General features: G+C 43.1%; 1 protein-coding gene across 4 annotated transcripts in view; it reads right to left on the reverse strand.

The window, feature by feature from the left end:
- Positions 1-609: 609 nt before the first annotated feature.
- Positions 610-13384, reverse strand: part of LOC139474549 (serine-rich adhesin for platelets-like) — a 34486-nt gene continuing 21711 nt past the window's right edge. For 3 of the 4 annotated variants that reach the window (XM_071257608.1, XM_071257609.1, XM_071257607.1), the window contains exons 4-7: positions 12135-12290; positions 10993-11061; positions 7116-10385; positions 610-2034 (exon numbers count right to left, since the gene is read on the reverse strand). In XM_071257608.1, coding sequence (XP_071113709.1) covers positions 1979-2034; positions 7116-10385; positions 10993-11061; positions 12135-12290 — 3551 coding nt within the window. In that variant the 3' untranslated portion in view covers positions 610-1978. The remainder of the gene's footprint in view (positions 2035-7115; positions 10386-10992; positions 11062-12134; positions 12291-13384) is intronic. The other variant, XM_071257610.1, reaches the window with a different exon arrangement.

Here is a 13384-nt window from a genome sequence, read left to right on the forward strand (position 1 = left end):
AGCAAAGGAATGGTTCTTTTCTACCAGCTCGCCTGGATAGCCCTGTCTCCATATCCCATGTTTTTCCCATGATGATGGATATAAGTAAGGTAAATGAGTACTCGGGTAAGTCTTATTTCATCGTATGTGCTTTATAATTGCATCAATAACGCTCCCACTTTAATGATGATCATAAGAGCATAACCGGACTCCGATTACGTGAACCATGGCTAACTAAATGGCAATTCGTTTGCCTGGCTGCAACACGATACGTGTTCTTGTGCGATTAATGGAAATCATTCAAGTATATGATAACGTTGTTTGACTGTCCTCAATGCACGTATTATTTTACATCCTCTGACATGACGTTCTTCATTTCCGAACATGCCAAATGGTAGCTAATTTCAACTTAAACATTTTTAATAAATGTTAGCGCTCTGAGGAAACTGGACAGACAAGTATCAAGACAAACTTTGCTTACACGATTTTATTCCCATATGTTTCATCAGTAACAAAATACAATAATAATCGATGTAAACATTATCGATTAATATACATATACATAATATGTACAATAATAATGATAATAATAATCATAATAGTATACATATATCATAACAAATAATCCAACCTGGTATTTCTGTTAAGTAGTATTCGAATAACTTGATAATGCTTTGTGGACCCGTAATGTGTTTTCTAGGCAGGAATAATGACAGTGATTATCTCCACTCTCAAATTCGTGGTTGTGAATATGGAATGTACGCAATACCATTGAATACATGATAGAGATGTTTTGGCGTATTTCGCCAAGCAACGCCACCCACACCAATGAGAGTGCGAACGTGTATTGTTACAGGTGTTGAAATATGTGTTATTGCTATTATTCTTGGTTAGATATGCAGCCCCAAGAGCCAGTAACAAATCTTTCAAAGAATCGACAATCGGAAAATATGTTCATGGAGTATATATATTTGTATACTTTGCTGCCCTTGTGGATTACAAAAAGAAAATATTGAAATGACCATTAAGTATATTTCTGAAGTGTTCAATAATCGAATTAAACAATTATTACAAGACGAAAACACGATTGATCAATCGCGAGGTGAGGTTGTCGTTGATCAAACATGAAACACAAAGTTTGTTCACATACTGGCGTTATTTGGACGCATTGCTCCTCCGTGTTCTTGGCGTCTGTTATCGTATCACAACCAAGCATACTTGTGATATGTACGTGCAGGCTGAATCCCATCACTGACGTTGCTGATGTGCTGTACTGGAACATGGTGGTTATCAATTTTACATGGCATGCAGAAAATGAACATGCAGAAAATATAGCTAGATGCATTTCTTCTCTAGGTGGAATATGTTCGCCTTTCAGTTTCATTTGAAATTTGAAGACCATCCTTGCAATATTTAGAAACGTATGTTTCCAATACACAACCTTTTCATTTAACTCACAGTAAACACGGAAAACGCATATTGCAGGTTATAAAATCTCTTTGGTATTAAATACGTAATTCATAAATAATGATTTGCACATTGGAAAACAATGTTCATATTAAGTTTATATAAAGAAAAATGCAAGTTGATATCCCAGGATTTGGAATCCATATAATCGCTGGTTGACAGGTACAACTGATTGAAGTTCTGTTCTGAACGCGAGTTCCATTCAGAACCATATGTGCACTCTACACGGATCGTGTTAACACATGCATACGTCCCACACATGACGTTAGGAAGGTCAATGGAAGGTCAATGGAAGATGGAACTCAGTGGCATCAGTGGCCGTTTGTAAATGGCAGTACCAGCATCATTGCTGTATAAAACATGTACATCTTATGTTTTCCTCGGCCTAAATATGTGTTCTTCTAAACACTAGGGTGGACGCGTGCTGTGAGTAAATGTATGCGTTAAGCATATTGAACGTGTTGTTTCCCTCCACTGTCCACCCGACCGCTGCTGCCTATTAGTGAGTCGCGTGATAGACGATGCTCCGACTTCACTCCCCTGCCCCCGTTTCGGCAGCTGCCGTGTGATTGTCGGACAAGATTGGATCTGGAACAAGATGATTAAAATGTACAAAATGTGACACAAAAACAAATAAACTTTGCTGTACCATCATGACTTTGCACTCCAGCATGAACATATAAAAGTGCTATCAATAGGTACACACGCAATACATCTTGACATTGTGTTCATAGTTTGCCCGAGCTCCGTTTGTTTGTTTGGTTTTTTGTTTAACACCGCACTCAGAAATATCCCAGCTTTTTGACGGCGGTCGGTAAATATTCGAGTCTGGACCAGACAATCCAGTGATTGACATTATGCGCATCGATCCACGCAATTACGGCAAGCATGGATTGTTGATTCTAATCCGGATCTTCACGGGTCGCCCGTGCTGATGTTTCTTTACCCCAGTTATATTTTGGTCGCCAGGTAAGGACTTATTTACATCTCAGGGGGGGACAATACGGTGGGGTGGTCGATTAGGTGTGAAAATTAAAGTCAGCCTTCTGAGTAATAAACTCAAAGAGCAGCTCTCCATAACAGTGTCTAAAGAGTATCTCGTCCACTAGCTTTTTGTCTATAGCTCGTAATACGAAACAAAACAATTTAACCATACCATCAATGAGTGAGTGAGTGAAGTAAACGCCGCTTTGAATAGTATTCCAGTTACATCACGGCGTGCACGTGTTAGCTTAATGTGTGAGGAAAGCCCGAAGTGATGCAGGCATCAGACGTTTACAACTATACCATCATGTTCACGAAGTTGCAAAACTATTATTAGACCAATTGTCTACAGGTACCGAAAAACAATTCATTTTAACAAAACAAACGTCAAGGCGATCGACCTAATTCGTTTGAGTGTCTAAAGAGTATCTCGTCCACTAGCTTTTTGTCTATAGCTCGTAATACGAAACAAAACAATTTAACCATACCATCAATGAGTGAGTGAGTGAAGTAAACGCCGCATTGAATAGTATTCCAGTTACATGACGGCGTGCACGTGTTAGCTTAATGTGTGAGGAAAGCCCGAAGTGATGCAGGCATCAGATGTTTACAACTATACCAATTGTCTACAGATACCGAAAAACAATTCATTTTAACAAAACAAACGTCAAGGCGATCGACCAAATTCGTTTGCATTCATTTTACAACCGACGGAAGCGTCAGTAAAATCTGCACCACCACCCGCAGGACCGGTTTCAGTCGTCAGTATTTACCAGTTCGTCAGGACTCGGATTCAAGTTACGTATGCATGATTATGTATTTCCATGGTTTCAAGCGAGTGACACTCCTGAAGATGATCTTATTCCACGGCGAACAATAATCACGCATTCCCTTGAATAAATACGACAAAACCCTGGCCTTAAAGATAAGAAAGCTCTGCTAAACGCAGAGTCTGTTGTACGATTTATAATGTGTCAAACATTCGACCGTGGGCCTTAAGTTGAAAATAGTAATAAAAACTACAACACCTTTTCCATAAAGACAACAAATTTCTTCTTTGAAAGTGAGTGAGTGAGTGAGTATGATTTTACACCGCGTTTAGCAATATTTCAGCAATATCACGGCGGGGACACCAGAAATTGGCTTAACATATTGTACCCATTCGGGAATCGAACTCGGGTCTTTGGCGTGACGAGCGACCGCCAGGGGGCCCATTGTACGTTTCCGACTGTATCATAAGCATTTGTTTATGAATCTCGCTAAAAGTTGAGAGTTTCCTGTCCCACCTGGTACAAACACATGCAAAGGTAAGTCAATCGCTCACGGGAACATCATCTTAACATCACAAGGAGTACCGAACAGTGCTCATATATTACTCTTCACTGAGCAAAACGTGTACAATGTCTATTCTGTGTACGTGTTGAGAGGTAAGCGTTGTCTTTGCAGGTGGGTTAGCGCAAATAGTGGCATTTCTCAAGTAGCATAAAGAACGGAGGAATCTGGCAATGGATTAGGCTTGTCTTCTCGAGAGCTAGGGCTATATTTCACCTCCTGGATCTGCTAAAATCTACTTCGTCAAGTCCACTATACATTGTCCAGACGAAAACAGTCAAGTGGGGGCCCTCAAAACGTGACTATCTGTCCATGGTGGGATTAAGTAGCAAAATAGCACACATCTCCACGCACAAGTACACTTTACGAGTGGGTTACGTTGTGAAGACAATCGCAAATATTCGGGAAATGGCACGATTAACGTATATGAACTAAAGCAGAAATAGTAGAAGTAAACATCTTGTCATCCTAGAATTGCCAGTTTTCGTGTAAGGGCGACGATTTGGTACAACACATTCATGCATATATCACTTCACTTAATGATGCATGTACTGACAGATATTCAACAACAGTGATGCGTCAGTGAACGATTGCTGTATTAAATCGCAGTCAGCAACATTCCAGCCACATCACGGGGGGGCTGTAATATCATATACTACTCAAGTTTTGATAAGGATAATCAGATATTTTATGAGAATCAGTTTTGAGCATCACAGAGTATACCTACGATTTGTAGTAGTAATATCTGAGAGATATAGTTTGATAGAATATTAAGCGAAATTCCACGCCCTAATGTGACACAGAATAGGCTAAATCACACACTATGGCAAACCGTTTCACTTTTTATTCGACTATTAAGAAATATATCGGGCAATGAAGACCAATTCTCCCTTAGGGTTCCTGTTCTGAAGCTATTACAACTTTGTTGGATTGAGAACATCGACCAGCACGTCTTCGCGTGTGGTGCAGGGCGCTGTACGAATTTGTTGGATATTTTGACAGCGAACATCAAATCTGTGCCAAATTGTATAATGTTTGTATCCGACTCTAGTGTACAACGGACAACACAGGTAGACATTGACCCCCACCTTGTCATCTGGCCATACTGCCGTGTGCTTCTAACATCACAAGCTGCCTGACGTTTCATTGAGCTCCCAAACCCGGTAACCAGTGCTAACGCAGTAACTCCCTAAACCCACGCAACGGCTCCACTTTTAATCAGGTTATAATAGCCAGTCGTATCATCAATAGTATTTTAGTTCGACAAGTACAGTGAGTGAGTGAGTGAGTGAGTATTGTTTTACGCCGCTTTTAGCAATATTCCAATATCACGGCGGGGGACACCAAAAATGGGCTTCACACACTGTACCCATGTCGGGAATGGAAACCGGGTCTTCGGCGTGACGAGCGAACGCTTTAACCACTAGGCTACCCGACCGCCCCTCGACAAGGACAGAGGAATGTCAATTACGCCCGTGTTATGGTTAAGAAGAGCATAGCTGTAATAAATCTAGAAATTGCAATCTGCCCCATGTCACTGGTGTATATTTACAACCTACTTAAGACCAGGAGCCGAGATGTTTTGTTTGAAATCTGTCTTGGTCTGACACGATGGCCCCTCCACATTAATCCAGATAATGTGTACAGGGTAGGGCTATATCATGTCCCGCTGCTCAGCTTACATCGTTACATGGAAATGAGATCCGACAAGCATTTGGGGGTTTATTGTTGGGAGAGGACAGCAGCATTCATTCCATGTCTCGGCTAAAGCCTTTTAAACGGAAGCCGTTGAAAGTGTTGCTGCAATGCCAGCCATAAAAGTGACAGTGCATAAGCCATCATAGCACAAAATGGTCGTACATGATATATCAAACACTAAACCTGGTCTGTAACGAAACAGACGAAATCAAATATATCGGTGGCAGTTGTGTACTCTCATATAAGTGGCTGGACACCTCTTCGTGAAGTACGGTTGCATGTTACAGAATCGCACACTGCCATTCTTTAAAAGAAGTAACCATGAATTGTAAGCGAGTTTCTTTATCATGCGCTTGGCGTGGTCGAAATGGTGGATTACAGACACAGGCAGCATGTCGTCTCAGGACAGGTACATCTGAACATGGGATGCTATGAACAGGTTGACCACACAATCATTGCATCAAAAATCTGTCGACATCCTGGACTCTATAAATAGGTGAAAAGAATGAAGAGACTTCATTTCCTAACAGGCGATTATTATATTCTACAAGAATACGAGAAACACATATTTCGTCATGTTAATGGTCTAAAGGCTTTTGTGTAAATTGAATCGGCGCCTGTCTAACTCTGAAATTATATCGTCAGATCACACGTTTTCGGACGCAATTTTTATCGGGATTACTCGCGCTATAACGGGGGCCGTAGCATCACAGGGGAAATTGTAAACTCTCAGATGATTTGTTTTTAAGAGAAAGCTGTTTTAAAGCTGGTCATGTGATTCGAGAGAAGACTACGCCTGTTTCTGAAGCGTCCGAAAACGCACAACACGGGGATAGCTTATGCATCTGCCGAATCTGCACCCTGGCAAGTTCAGCGATGGTTTCTAATATTGTCACCTACTACTGGCGAAACACAGAGACGCGTTACCCGCCACACTGATTTCCCTAACGAAGCGTGTGAAAGCTACACACAATGAAGCTGACAAGTTAAATCCATGTCGTATATCAGAGGTAGGCGTCTCAGTGCATAGGCAAATGGGGCTTCACCCAGCGACTACTAACTCAGGGGTGTTTCACTACAGACTGAATGATGTAACGTACAGGGTTGGCTTCTGCTGAAGAATAATATGTTGGTCTGTTTGTTATTTAACGGGCAATATTCCAGCTATATAAGTCAGTTGGGTTTAACGCCGCTTTTAACAGTATTCCAGTTACATCACGGCGTGTCAGCCTAATGTGGGGGAAAGACCGAAGTGATGCAGGTCTCAGACGTTTTCCACTTCGGAGAAACCCACGAGCACGGTTATGGTGCTGACACACCTAGAAACATAATCGAGGCGAACCGGGATTCGAACCCACGATCATAGATTTCTGGCGTGCCCAAAGAACGCAAATCTGTACAGCGAACTGACGACTGGGCCACCCGTGCCCCCTAGGAATATAACGGCGGCCTGTAAATAATCGTGTCTAATATGACAGCTGTACAATTATAACCTTTGCTTACTCAGATCCGGAGATATAATGGTCCTACGAAAGTGATACTCAGTTATTTTAACTGCAACAGTTATAACATTAGTATCAATAATCAGTTCAGTTACCAATTATGATAATCAATAGAAATATTCAAATAACATGACACCAATTAGAGACACCTACCTGACACTTTCTGGTTGGTCTCGAGGATGTTCATCTGTTCTGATGAGATTACGCCTTTACTGTTGTTATTGTCACTAATGTCTCTGCCACTCTCACTTGAAGCATTGTGCTCACCATTAACTTTGCCAACCGCTGTCTCACTATGCCCATCGTTACAGTCTACCACAATTTTCCCGTCGCCTTCATGGGCAACAGTGTCTGTACTCTCCTCCAGATCTCGCGAGGTTTCAGTTCTCACACTGGATCTAGAGTCACTGGAACTAGAGTCACTGGAACTAGAACCACTGCCACTCTCATGAGCGAGTCCTTTTGAGTCACCATTGCATATAGCAGGATTGCGTTCATCTGACGCGTCTTCTTTTTCGGGTTCTTTAGCTGTGTTCTTCTCTTCAACAATCGTCCTGTCGTGTTCATCTTCGTCTACAACTGTGCTGTCCGTTCCCGTGCTGGAACTGTCGTCAGGGTCGTCAACGCGTAGACCTGTATCACAAATAGCGTCCTTGTGGGCCGCGCTTTCTTCTTGCATCTCACCTGAAGCTTTGCTGGTTGTTTCAGCAGTAGCACTATCGCTATGACGGTCACTTGGCGTGGATTCATTCTCTGTGGATGATACTTCCTCGTCCACTTTACCGACTTCACCTACTATCGTCACGTCTTTTACTTGAGTAACTTCGTCATCTTCCTTGTGAACCTCGTCACAAATACATTCTTTGCAAACTTCTCCAGTCTCGTGTGAGAATTTCTGTCTCTTAGCATCAATGAGGTCTGTCACATCCTCACCATGCTTAGTGTCATCACATTGACCATCCTCACCCTCAGGAACAGGCCCAAAATAAGGTTCAGAGTGAATCCTCTCTATCACGATAACTGGTTCAGTGTCTGTATCGTGGTTTTCGGTTTCAGCCTCAAATGTTCTCGTTGGTTCAATGCAAATCTCAATGTCTTTCAAAACAACCCCTTCATTTAGAGCATCTGGCTGTACACTTTCAGCCCTACTCTCCGACTTGGACGTCACAGTTTTACCCACCTCCTCTGCATGCTCTGTAGGTGGTATATCCCCTGTTACACTTGTTTCAACAACAGACTCTGACGCAGGGGTAGAATGATCTTTTGTTTCTCCTTTTGGATTTGACTCGATGCTGAGTGAAGCTGACTTTGTCTCCATATCATGATCGACAACAACGTTAGCCTGTTCAGCAGGTGTGGGGTTAGATGCGACTTCTGAATCTGCTCCATCTCCAGATAATTCCTGAGAGGCGGACATGGGTTCAACAACAGATTCACGCTCATTCTCTGCAAGTGTTACTGACACTTCAGTTGGAGCTAACACAGTTTCAGTTGCCAAACATTTAACGTCTGCGCCGAGAGATGACTCAAGAACATCATTAACGGCACTCCCATCGCCATCTGTTTTGTCAATGTCAGAGGTGGCAGTAATTTGAGATTCGACGACATTGTCGACCGTTTGTGTGACGTTCGATTCTATATCGGTCTTTCCTGGAGAGATAACTTGTGCATACTCATCAGTTGTAGGTGAAGTAGGACTAACGTCACTATTGTTGCTCGTACGAAGTTCACTGCTGGGCTGGAGTTCTTGTGTAATAATTAATTCAATATCAGACTTTCCTTGAGAACTAACTGCAGCGTCCTCGTCCTTACCAGCTGCTGGTAGATTTTCTCCGCTACTGACGCTAGTATTAAGTTCACTACTTGCCTGGAGTGTTTGTGCAACAACTGATTCCACATCCGACGTTTCTGACGAACTAACTGCAATGTCCTCGTCCTTGGTGGCTGCTGGTGGATCTACGTCGCTACTGACGCTAGTATCAAGCTCACTTCCGGCCTGAAGTGTTTGTGTAATTACTGATTCTACATCTGACTTTTCTGGTGTACTAACTGTTTTGTCCTCGTCCGTCTTAGGTGAAGACGGGCCTACACTGCTGCTGATGCTGGTGTTAAGTTCACTGCTCGTCGTTTCTGACGAACTACCTGCAATGTCCTCGTCCTTGATGACTGCTGGTAGATCTCCGTTGCTACTGACGCTAGTATCAAGCTCACTGCCGGCCTGGTGTGTTTGTGTAATAACTGATTCTACATCTGACTTTTCTGGTGTACTAACTGTTTTGTCCTCGTCCGTCTTAGGTGAAGACGGGCCTACACTGCTGCTGATGCTGGTGTTAAGTTCACTGCTCGTCGTTTCTGACGAACTAGCTGCAATGCCCTCGTCCTTGTTGGATGCTGAGGGATCTACGTTGCTACTGACGCTAGTATCAAGATCACTGCCGGCCTGAAGTGTTTTTGTAACAACTGATTCTACATCTGACTTTTCTGGTGAACTTACTGTTTTGTCCTCATCCGTCTTGGGTGAAGACGGACCTACACTACTACTGATGCTGGTGTTAAGTTCACTGCTGGAAGTAGAGCTCGTCGTCTGTGATAGAGTACGTCGGGGTCTGTTCTTCCTGGGAGGAGGTACAAGATCAGTTACTTCTACAATTTTGGGTTTGGTCAAAGTTACCCTGGTCTCCGGTTGTGCATCGCCAGCACCGCTATATTTCTTCAAAATAGCTGTTTTCAGCCTTGGTCCCAGTGACACACGCTTCAAGACACCATTTTCGCCAGCGTTTGATACGGCAGGACTCGCAGCCTCTTTGACAACATCAGTATCTGGCGATGAAGGTACGATTCCATCAGATGTTTCGGGGCAGGGTGCAGCTGCTTGCACTGGTGTCGCGACGGACTGAATTGTTTCTTCCTGTGCAGAACTTTCAACAATGGGTTTGAGAGTTCGTTCTCGATCCTCTTCCATTAGTGACTTCTGTTCAATAGAAGGCGCCGTCGCAACGTCTGTAGCCGTAGATGGTGTTAATACTTCTTCTTGCGCTGGTCCAACCTCCATCTTACCTTCAGACACGCTGGAATCCATGACAGCAGTGACTGCTGCTACCAAATCTTCCTCCACATCATCTGATTTCGGAACCCCACTACCATTTTCCTCCGACAATGCTAACACTCTAGCTTCATCTGCGGCAGCTTTAACAGATTCGTGGAGTGGTTCAACACTCTGGGTGATGTTCAAAGATTCGCCAGCACCAGTAACGACAACATTGCTCTTGTCCTCATCCTTGGAAGTTTTCTTCTTCTTAGACTTTTCTTCCTTCTTCTTCTCGGACTTCTTTTTCTTTTTCTTTCCATTCTTGCTGTTGGAGTTCCGCTTGCTTCGTCTGATAGCGACACCACTATCTTTCCCCTTCTTGTTATCTTTCTCTTCTGTTTACAAATAAATAAACAAATGTCAAACGATTCCTTCATATTTGATGGCTAACCTAGCCGTTTTAGCTTTTTGTTTTTTATTTAAACCTAAATAGCGTGTTGTATTTTTGCGCTGAATAATTCCAGGTCGTTGACTTCTGTTTATTTTGTGACAATGATTAAATAAGCAGTTTGTGAAGTTATTACTGTTGACTAATTTATTTATCATAATTGATGTAAATATCTTTCACGTTGTATTAGTGAGTGAGTGAGTGAGTGAGTGTGGTTTTACGCCGCTTTTAGCAATATTCCAGCAATATCCCGACGGGGGACACCAGAAATGGGCTTCACACATTGTACCCATGTCGGGAATCGAACCCGTGTTTCGGCGTGACGAGCGAACGCTTTAACCACTAGGCTACCCGACCGCCCCTACGTTGTATTAACCTTTAGTAGGCACACGTTTTTAAGATTTGGCTGTTCATTGCCTGTTTCCTGTACGACAGCATCGCACAAATATTACTGAATATAGACAACAAAAGCACCTTGCTGACAATCATAACACGTTGTTCCGGTATACCAAACAATATGTAACGTAATCATTGACGACTGAGTTTGACCTTACCGTTTGAGGACAGGCTCACTGAATCAATGCCATCATCTTCCGGTATCTGAAACTCGTCCATAAACAAACCTGAAACATGATACAGAGAATAAGTCGGGGCTTGTGCAAGCAGATATGTCTCGATGTCAGTTGTGCAGTGAACAATAATGGATCATTGTATATTCAACTCTGTACATGACTCGCATAACTCAAGGAGTCGGTAAGGCGATGGGTGCGATAACAGTGTGCCGTGTCCATTGTCCGGAGGTTCCCTACTGCCCGCGGGATAGACCACGGCCACATTTACGAGGCAAGCATCCCATTAAGCGCTTGAAGGCGTGGTGTCGACTTGTTGACTTGGCCTATGTTATACCTGACAAGACGTCCACTCCGACTCGCATATTATCTTTGTTCATGTAGGAAACTAACATACCAGCTGTCATATTCAACATAGGAATGTTGGCTTTTACGTACATATATGAACCGTATTTGATATTCAGGACGAGGGATATGGGTATCAAGTGCTGGATCTAAGCAGTGTCTAAAAAGCAGAAGTCTTCGATTCCACTACCCATACTACTGGCTTGTCTTCAAGGCTTGTTTCTATTACAACCGACTAGATACTAAGCTACCACCATCGACAGGTATACAGACCGTACTGGTTCTGTCGCCACTAACTAGTCCACAGAATGTACTGATACTACCACCACCGACTAGTATATAGAACGTACTGGTTGTGTCGCCACTAACTAGTCTACAGAAAGTACTGATACTACCACATCCGACTAGTCTACAGAACGTACTGGTTCTGTCGCCACTAACTAGTCCATAGAAAGTACTAACACTACCACCAACGACTAGTCTACAGAACGTACTGGTTCTGTAGCCACTAACTAGTCTACAGAAAGTACTGGTACTACCACATCCGACTAGTCTACAGAACGTACTGGTTCTGTCGCCACTAACTAGTCTACAGAAAGTACTGATACTACCACATCCGACTAGTCTACAGAACGTACTGGTTCTGTCGCCACTAACTAGTCTACAGAAAGTACTGATACTACCACATCCGACTAGTCTACAGAACGTACTGGTTCTGTCGCCACTAACTAGTTTACAGAAAGTACTGATACTACCACATCCGACTAGTCTACAGAACGTACTGGTTCTATTACCACTCTTGCCGCTGTTGGCGGATGTGTCTGCGTTGACCTGTCCATTCCGGTCTTTCTTCGCCTTCTTCTTCCGCCCGCTGCCAGGACGCGAGCGCTTCAGGCTAAAGAAGAATCTTCTCCTCTTCTTCTTCTCTTTGACTGGTGCTAGGAGAATATATCAATGTCAGTTTATTATACCCTATATAGATTCATTTCGGGAAGGGTGGTGTGCGTGCGTGCGTGCGTGCGTGCGTGCGTGCGTGCGTGAGGGCGTATGTACCAAACAAAACAAGGTCTGGTCGGTCAGTCAGTATATTCTGTCTGAATGGTCTATCAATGTTAAACTGCAGCATTGTATTTAAGTGAACAAGCGCTATACAACAGGCTTTAGTCCGGACTAGTATATTCACACAGACACATACAGATGCATGTACGTTGGCTGGACATAGTTATATAAATTCAATAATCTTAAACGCGACGTAAAACCCCATTTCACCGCACCGCACCGCACATTCCTTTTGGGCTAGCGATTACATCCGTGACCCAGTCACCTTGTATTTACTCTCACCCATGACGGTTTTACCTGAGATCAACCACATTAAAAAGAACCTGATGTTACGGGTGATACTGTAAGTTTCGGGGAACTATATATCTCATGGCAATATCATCTTATTATGATTGCGTCTAAATCACTGTTTGCCCGGTGACAAGGATAAAAACCTACAACAATTTTTGTATCTGTTCTTTGTCGATGGGTACATTTTCATTGCAAATGTGTGTCATCCTCCCAGAACATAAAATTAATAAGGAGAAATATTCTTTCTCCTGCGGTGTTATTCTGACATATATTTCAACTCTCCTCTAACATTAAGAGTTTCCGCCATTATGCCCCCGTCCTGGGGAGTGGGTTATTTATTGCCTATGTGAATGTCTTTCATCGGGCGATATCTACAGTTGATTGGGATGTTGCTTGAGGGATGACAAGCGTGGTGGGTGTATGTGACGAATGGTACAAACAACTACCTAATGCGTCCCAACTACCGGCACTATACCACGAATGACGAGTACGTGTAATCTGTGAATATCCGGGGTAGAATAGGTCTTCGGCAATCAATGCTCATCGTATGAGGCGACTAACGGGATCGGGTGGTCAGATTTGGTTGATGCATGTCATCGTATCCCAATTGTGAGGATTGATGCTCATGCCATTAATAGCTGGATTGTCTGGTACAGAATCGAATATTTACAGGCCGCGGTCA

The sequence above is a fragment of the Haliotis cracherodii genome, unplaced genomic scaffold (assembly GCF_022045235.1).
Source record: "Haliotis cracherodii isolate W230 unplaced genomic scaffold, xgHalCrac1.p SCAF_3, whole genome shotgun sequence".
NCBI lineage: Eukaryota > Metazoa > Mollusca > Gastropoda > Lepetellida > Haliotidae > Haliotis > Haliotis cracherodii.